At 41.5% G+C, this 8,935-nt stretch overlaps 1 protein-coding gene across 2 annotated transcripts; it reads right to left on the bottom strand.

The window, feature by feature from the left end:
- Positions 1 to 472: 472 nt before the first annotated feature.
- On the bottom strand, positions 473 to 8,624 carry LOC101825201 (holocytochrome c-type synthase). Of its 2 annotated transcripts, none has more exons than XM_005088175.4 (7): positions 8,497 to 8,624; positions 7,816 to 7,968; positions 6,723 to 6,868; positions 6,258 to 6,406; positions 5,100 to 5,219; positions 2,381 to 2,467; positions 473 to 1,802 (listed from the first exon to the last, which is right to left on the bottom strand). In XM_005088175.4, exons 2-7 carry the CDS (start codon positions 7,925 to 7,927, stop codon positions 1,604 to 1,606), a joined length of 813 nt encoding a protein of 270 aa, XP_005088232.1. In that variant the 5' UTR covers positions 7,928 to 7,968; positions 8,497 to 8,624; the 3' UTR covers positions 473 to 1,603. The 2 variants fall into 2 exon arrangements, with proteins under 2 accessions (XP_005088232.1, XP_012982263.1); XM_013126809.3 differs by having other exon boundaries at positions 8,479 to 8,621.
- Positions 8,625 to 8,935: the final 311 nt, after the last annotated feature.

The following is an 8,935-nucleotide window of genomic DNA, read 5'->3' as shown; positions in this document are numbered from 1 at the left end:
GGGTGTATAAAACTATTTATCCTGTAATTGAGTTTACTTGACAGTTGACTTTCACAATACCTTATCATTGTAACATCAATAACCCTTGGATGCAGCTTAACTTTCAGTTTCCAGTCATAATGCTGTTTCTCAGAAATACTTTATCCTATATTCAATCAATAGCAGTTATGAAAAAGGCCAACAGTGTTTACATTCTTTTTTTTTTGTTTTTGTTTTTGAGGCAGGTCTTTCTGTATTGTTTTGGAGGCTGTCCTGGAACTCGCTCTGTAGACCAGGATGGCCTTGAACTCAGAGATCCACCTGCCTCTGCTTCCCGAGTGCTGGGATTAAAGCCCTGAGCCAAAGCTCGGCTCAGTGATTATATTCTATGCAGTTTAAAATTGTATCATTAACAGATGAGACCATTATTGAATTTAGTGAAGATTGTGTATGAAAAAATAGTAATTACAAAGTCACTCTGAGCAGTTTCAGAACCTTTTTACTGTCAGCTTTATTTAAAAAATACAAATATTTTTAAATGTTGGGTTTTTGAAGCATCATACAACAAAGAAATCTACAATCAATAACTCAAAGACACCAACTCCATCCATTAATTTAACACGACAGTATTTAGGATAAATAAAAAAATTTTCACTGTATCAACACTTAAGAAAAACAAGTCATTTCTAACATGCTGCTATAATTAAAATAACAACCACTTTTCAGCAGCAAATTTACTGCTTACTTAAAACATAAAACTGATTCAAATATTTCACATCTGAGAAGAAAAAACACCTCTTGTGAATTCTAACACTTAGCCAATATAATCTTAATTTTCAAAGGGACACTGCTGACCCTTTGACTGGAGTCAGGCTTTTAATGTTTATATTAGGCTCCTGTGGGCAAGCTCTTGGTGGGAGAATGGACTGGGATATGACGTAATAAAAAGATAACTTGTCAACTTTCAGGGACAATGGGACCAGCTTTTCATTAACTGTTATTTACGTATTAGGACAGGAATGAGAAGCTAAGTATTTGAAATTTGCATGTATCATCTCAGTTGAAACTCAAGGTCAAATCAAAATACACTTGCACATGTCTTAGTCTTGCAGAGTACACTCAGTAAATACTTTTACATTTTGTTCAGGGTTGCTACTTTGTACGGGTTTAAAGAATAATGGTTACTTTTAAAACAAGGGTTAAGTGCTTCTTTTATAATGAGTATAGTTAAAATATTTGGCAGGTAAAAGCATCACACTTTCAAATACTCCTGAGAAAACAGTAAGGATAAAAACAGCGTCCTATGCTTTTTTAAAAGCTCCTTTTTCATACTGTCTATAGAAAATAACATGAAATACTGCAGTTAATGGGAAAACTAAGGGACTACTTCCACTTATACCAAATGGGAAAATTAAATTTAAAGTTTTAAATGTACATTTTCAACTGCAATGGAAAACGTGACTCAAAATTGAATGGAGCGTTGCATCTTTGCATGAAAGATCAAGTCTGATTACACACTTGAAAAGCACCTGTGGTATCATGAGTGCATTTAGTTTGGGGAAAATAGTTTAACATCTTTCTCAGAAAAAAAAATATTTTCAGTTTTCTTATAACAAAATCGCGTTTACGAAGTCCAGCGCCACCACGCAACCTTCATTCTGTCCCATACTGCTGAGAATGAATCAAAGGCAGGACGCACATCCAGGATGGTGAACTGGTAATCCTTGTTGACCTCGCCGCCATCATAGTAATCAATCACATACCTAACTTCTTTGCCACAACGGTTGATGATCCAGTCGTGCCTGTCGAAAGGCAACTCATACCTGAAATGAAAAGACACCAGTGAATGTTAAAGTGCTGGTCTGCATTCAGTCTGGGTGTAAGCAGAAAGACAGACTGGAAAATAGCACATGTTCACATGCCTGCTCTCACACGCAAATGCCTAGCAGGGTGATGAGACTTGGGCAATCGGTCTATGGTGCTTGGAGAAAGCGGCACTGAAGAACTACGATGTGTCTATGGCACACCATCTGTCCATAAAAGAATAAGGTTCATGGGAAAGAGACCCAGGCCAGAAGGTAGCTAGGAAGCTGGAGATATACAGTGTACTCAGTCCAATTATACTACAAGACAAGGGAGGAATGAGGCAAGATAAAGACCAAAGAGTAAAAGCACAGTTCTAACTAAGGATCTCAAAAAAGCACAATTTAATGCTTGAAGAATGAAGTAGGAAGTTAACCATAATTCTGCCCATCTATGGGTAAACTCAAGGAGATAAGGAAATATGGGCTAGATATGAAATTTTAGAAGTAGGATCCACTTTTCTTACACTCTGGTTTTGGTGTAAGAATGTTGACCATGGCTTAAGGAATGTCAACAGTAGTTCTACACTGACACTTACCCCATCCAGGAACGAATTCTTGCCCTTGGTGAATATTTTCTGGCTTTGCCTCCAAATCGGACCAATGATGGGCCACAAGGACACTCACTGAAAATGCCCAAATAAGAATAGTTAAAAATATTTTTTTCCTTTGACAGGATGATGTTCCAGTTTTGCAGCAATGTCTTTCTTTTTTTCTGTATTTGCTATACTATCATACTTACAGAGAACAGTAACTTCTAACAGAATTAAAATAAATTGGCCCTATTTGTTGGAAACACTTCTCTTTTCTTTTGGATTGTGCATCTGCTTGGCTTTCCAGCCAGATTTACGAAGCAGGACCTTTTCATTTAGGAGAAGGGCACAGGCATACTCTCAGAAAAAGTGTCATGTATTGTGTATCTTCTTTCTCATTTGCAAAGAGCAGCTAGGGTTTCTTCAGTGAAACAACACAAACTGCTTATATACAGTCAGCCCTTTGGGTCTATGGGCTCTATTTTCACAGATTCAACCAACTGTACACTAAAAATACTTGGAAAAAACACTGTATCTGAGGACTGGTGAGATAGTTCAGTTGGTACAGCACTTGCCCACCATGCATAAAGCTCTGGGTTCAATGCTCAGTACCACATAAGTCAGGTATTGAAATATATAATTGTAAATTCAGTACTCAGGAGGAAATTCACAAATTCAAGGTTATCCTTAGGTTACAGAGGTCTGCCTGGGCTACATGAGACCATCTCAAAAACAAACAAAATATTAATAAACATAAACTCTGCATTTGCACCAAGCATATCTAATTTTTATTCCTTTTCATTTTTCCTTAAATAAAACAGTACAACTATTTACATTTACATTTTAGTTATTTATAAATGACTATCTAAAATATGTAGGAAGATATACACACACTATATGAAAATGCAATGAAATTATAATATAAGGGACTTTCAGCACACATGACTTTTGTTTTCCTTGGATGTCCTGGAACCTGTCCAATTCTGTGGGAGGACTTCATTGTTTCATTTCAACCAATTAACAGACTTTTTGAAGCAAAAATGAGCGGGGACTGACTTCTAGGAACTATTTGCAAGTACTGCTGAACCTGTTATTTTAAGTAACCTGAACACTGGCAGGGTCCTAATTAGAGACCTTGACTGAGTTCCCTTAAGGGTCTGTTCTCTACAGGCACAGGTGTATGTATAAGGAACATACAAGATCCTGCCCTTGAAAGACACAAGCCTGATTCCATGATGGGGGTTGGAGGACTGATCCATTAAGACAGGAGCCTCTTATCTTGTTAGCTGCTCCCATTGGTAAGACAAGCTATATTCCTACCATGTAAAGGGAAAAAGAAGTACCCAGAATACAACAAAGCCTGAGTGTGAGCTACTGACTTTCTAGTCTCTTCTCAAGAGGGTCACAGCCAAAGCCGTGAACTCTATCCATGTAACTTTTCTTCTGTAGACATTAGAGGGGGCTTTTATGATGCAGTTAATTTTGCCAGAAATCTGCAAAATAACTAGAGGTGGTCAAACTGACAAGCTGAAGTTCCTTTTGCTTCTATTTCTTTCCTTTTAAAATCAGGCTGCAAGTAACAAGCAGGTGCTTTTAATCAGGAGTACATTTTTAACCTAGGTTATGATAGCTTCTTGCATCTGAGTTGGCCAGCCAGGTCTTTCCTCTAAGTCAGAGGTTACCACCAGAAAAGTATACCTACCCTACACGTGGGATCCAACTAGCAACACTCATGTAGTGCTAATACTGAAAAACTCAATGCAAATACAAAAGACAAAGAGACTGCCTTAAAAATAAATCAGTAAGTGACCTTTGTCCAAGATACTTATTAAGTATGCTTTGGAAGGATTTTGAAATGTAAACCACATTATGATAGGATCTGGTTCTCTGTGGAGACACTCCCTATCCCTCCACTTCTAGAGGTGGTCTCAAACCAGCAGTATCACGTCATTCCATAAACATCAAGCCTGTGACCCATTCTGACTGGGTCAGACCCCTACCCCCCAGCAAGTCCAGCTTGTAGAGTTGCAATACTCCTTCCAGGTGATATGGAGAATCTCTACTCTTTCAAATGACCTATTCTCTCTAAGAAAAGGGGCCCATGTGAAAACAGATCTTTAAGGTCAGTCCTTACAAGTGTTCTAAATACTGCTGAAGGAAGAAAAAGTTCTTTTCTACATTCCTTGAGTCACAAAGCATTTTAGTCTCATTTCCAACGTGTTTCGCTCTGTTTTCAATGACTGACCTACCATACTTCTTTCACTGAGATGGGGTTTCCATCTCCCCCTTAAATCTGGTCAGGCTTGGGATACTTTAGTCTTTCTAACTACATCAGAAAAGGAGATTTGGCTTCTGTCTGGTGCTTTTGAGAACTCAGCCTCTGCAATCCAGCCACTGTGATATAAGGCAGCTGAAACAGCCATATTTAGAGGAGATATCCCTTTGACTGATAGGTATATAGTCATGCCTTCAGGAAACTCTACCCCATAGCGCTCCAACAGCCAGTTTTGAGCATGGCCTGATCGTCTGAGGCCTAAGTCAGCATGGAGCAGAGCAGAGCCATCTTTACTCTCAATTCCCTGTAATCTGTACTTAGAGCTCAGGGATTCAAGGATAATCACTGCTATACAAATGAATAACAAATCATTTAAATGTTAACACTGTAGGAAGGCTGATATGAAGTAAAAAAGATACAGGAACCTTTTAAAAATTTAAACATACTTACTGAGCATGAAGGGCTTCCCACTTCAAAATCTCCTTCCAAGCTTGCTCATTATTCTGATTGTGAATTCTAATGATATTATACATATCCTTCTGGCTAATATCATCATCCTTCCACTTCCACCTAAAAAAGAACATGTGGCAAAACCCGACAATTATTGATAAAGCCAAAAAGTTACTCCATGCATTCATAAAAATTGTCTACACTTTTTATGCACTGAAATTAAAGATTGAAGATTTATCTTAATCTTATTTCATGGAATTCCCAAAAGCCATACTAACAGAATCTATTTTTAGGGTGGCATTACTGATTTAGTACAATTGACAAATGATTTGCCAACTTTTTCCTATGCATTTTATATAAGTTTTTCTTTTTATATTTCTAAAAAGATGATTGCTATGATATGAGTAAAACAGATTGTCCTGCTTGGGTAAATCCTATTCAATCAATTACAGGCCTAAGTATAACGTAAAGACTACAGTCCTTTCCAAAAGCAAGCAGGAACTCCTGCATTATTTGCTTGAGCTACAACATTAGGCCTTACTTGATTTTCAACCTGAAATTAAATGTCAAGTATTTCTGGATTTTGAGCTTCCCAATTTTCAGACTAGAACTTCTATTATCAGTTCCCCTGGTTCTCAGAGCATCTGACTGAATAACCACTGGCTTTCCCAGGTCTCACAGTATCTGGTAGCAGTTCTTGGGACTTGCTGCTGGCTTCCACGATAACAGGAACCATTTCCTTATAACAAATGTGTTCCTGACCACCCCACCCCAACTCTACCATCACCTTGCTGGTAGTTCTGTTTTTCTTAAAAAGAAACAGAAAAAAAACCCAAAAAAACCTGACCTTGAAAACTGGCTTTGAGCTGAGTAGTGGTGTTGCACACCTTTAATCCCAGTACTTGGGAGGCAGAGGCAGGCAGATCTCTGTGAGTTCGAGGCCAGACTCCAAAGTTACAGAGAAACCCTGTCTCGAAAAACAAACAAACAGAAAACTGGCTTTATACTTACATTCTGATAACTGTAAATTCTATTATAAACTGAATAACTCACTAAAAATTACTGTATTTTTGGAGGTTAAAAAAACTCTTTAACATTCAATTCTGGGGTAAGTGTAGCAGGCAAGCAAATTATCTTCTAAATAATATGTACACTCACCCTTTCCGTAGCATGGCATTCCAGAACATCTGTTCAGAGGGGTAAACCCACTTTTTGTCAGAGTCTGCTCTTGGAATAGATGACTCCTCTCTTGAGGTAGACAAAGTAAATGGCTGATCTGGGGATGGAGTCTGATTCGGTGGTGGCATCTAAAGAAAATCAGTGGATTGTATCTGAATGTTAGCACTAAGATATAAACTAAGAAATAATCAGTACACCCTGAAAAATAATTCACCATACAAGAAGTACAAGTTCCTACATTAAACCAACATCAGAGTTTCAAACCTCTGATATATTTTGGCCATGCTCCTTTTTGTTGTTGTTGCTGTGATAAAATAGCTAGCAAGAAGAAATTCAGGAAAGGTTTATTCTAGCTCACAGTTTGAGGAGACACGGTTGACCATGGTAGAGAATGAGAATGTATGGACACATAAAACGCCCTAGGAAAAGATGAGGGCAGATTACCAGGTTTGAAGGGTCAAGGTTCTCCTTATCCTTTGCTGCAGCACCAGTAACAGGGCATTCCACGTACTCATAGGCCCGATCTTGGTGGGCAGGCACAGAGTGTGCTTTGCTCTCACTGGTTGGATCAGATGCAGTCAGAGGACAGCCTGAAATAATCAAAGAGTAAAACACTGTTACTGCCAGGCGGTGGTGGCGCACACCTTTAATCCCAACACTCGGGAGGCAGAGGCAGGTGGATCTCTGTGAGTTCAAGGTCAGCCTGGTCTACAAGAGCGAGTTCCAGGAAAGTCAGGGCTACACAGAGGAACCATGTCTTGGAAAACATCAAAATAAAACAAAACTAAACAGTACTGTTACTGCTAAAATACCATACCAACAGTGGATAATAAACGCTTACCAAGAAAAGGCAGATTTTTAAGAAAATGTCCCATGACAGAATCATGCTTCGGAATCTTATGAACAAAGCAGCACAAGCAGCAGTGAGTGGCCAGGCTCCTAAGGTGTTGAGCCAGGCAGGTATGGGGGCTAAGAAGCTTGTCTAAACATTAGGTGAATAGGAGAGTACTTAAAGATCTGTGTCCCAGAATAACAGCTGCTTCTCTCATGGGGTCGTCCCTTGTTATAGCATCAGTAGGAAATAAAGAATAAGATGAATGATGGATGTCATACATAAAAAAAGACAAGTTCCTTTTCATTTCCTTGGCCATTCCTCCCAGGCCTTCATTTTCCAACACCCACACAGCTGCTCCCTCTAGGGGTGAAAACATAACTGCAATACCTCTCTCTGAATCATTAAAAGACCAATCTTCCCAAAGCACTGATCCCAGGTAGATATTAGAAGGAAAACAGTGCTATACTTTCTACTTTATATAACCTAGGCCCTTTAGTCTCCTACAAATACATTCTTTTTTTTGGTTTTTACGAGTCAGGGTTTCTCTGTATTGTTTCCGAGGCTATCGGTCCAGCCCGGCCTCGAACTCACAGAGATCCCCCTACCTCTGCCTCCCGAGTGCTGGGATTAAAGGCGTGCACCACCAACGCCCGGCTAGAACCATTATCTTTCTTTTAACTTTCTAGCCAACAGACCAATTACCTTTCCTTTGCTTCTCATGCATCGGGCATCCTGGAGGCGGTGAAGCCGGCTGATGATCTGAAGCATTTGGAGTGTTGGTGGCAGCAGCAGGAGTAGATGGTGAGGAACCCATGGCTGGAATCACGGGGACGACTCCCAATCTGAAATTTCCAACTGCCAAAGAAACCAGTCAGATTGAAAGCCAAAGGCTTAGCAACCAGACTAACCCCTTGTTATTCTGAAAACTGGCCGGCCCTCGTCGCTCTTCCCTACCCCACGGGAAAGAACGACGTAGGGCACTTGCTAAGGGACTGTTTGAAAATACTGCCACCTTTGGGGAAATACCGTGAGACCTATACCACCATTTGGGGAAGAGGTCTCTGAGAGGCTGGAAACACGGCAGGTGAAAACGACGTCGCGGAGACGTGTGCCGACGGTGGTGGGGTCCTAAGAGTGGTGACACGGGTCCCGGAGAGGAAGCGTACCGAACCGTATTCGAACCCCTTAGCCCCCCCCGGAGGTGCGGAACCTCAGAGAAGACGGGGAGGTTCAAAAATGGGGAGTGTCACCAAAACGGGAGGCCAAGAAGCCCCGAAGGGCAGGGCGCCAGTTGAGCCCACCTGTCTACGGGCTTCCCACCCGAACCAGTCCGCGGTCCGCACCCCCTAGTGGCTTCCATCTGACCTGCGCGCCCTCTCGTACCCGAGTCTCCACTCGAACTGTCCCGGGCGGCCGGGCAGGGCGGCGACCAACCGCTGCCGCAGCTTCTCCCCCACAGCGGGTCACCGCTAACGCCCGGGTCACAGCCGGCGTTCTCGTGCGCCTTTACTTCCTTTTCCGAAGGCGGGACTTCCGCAAGCGCGAAGGCAGGCCGCAGGCTGAGGAGAAGAACTCCTGTCAATCAGGCGGGACGAGTCCCACCCCTTCCGCTCCGGAGCCTATCGTCGCCCGCGCCTTCTCTCCCGACCCCGCCTCCCCGCCCGGGCGGTGTTTTCAAGTTGGCCGGCTGGTAAGCCGCTGTGAGTGGCTGTTTAGAGTGTGTGCTTTAGTCTGCCGAGGGGTTGCTTTGGAGTTGTCAAATTGCTGGGGGTTTTTTCCTTTTTTTTTTTTTTTTTTTACTGTCACCTCTTTAGGTTCCTGA

This window comes from Mesocricetus auratus, unplaced genomic scaffold (genome assembly GCF_017639785.1).
Source record: "Mesocricetus auratus isolate SY011 unplaced genomic scaffold, BCM_Maur_2.0 Super-Scaffold_100003, whole genome shotgun sequence".
Classification (NCBI taxonomy): domain Eukaryota; kingdom Metazoa; phylum Chordata; class Mammalia; order Rodentia; family Cricetidae; genus Mesocricetus; species Mesocricetus auratus.
The sequence above is the reverse complement of the archived record's forward strand: the minus strand, read 5'-3'. Positions and strand labels throughout refer to the sequence as shown.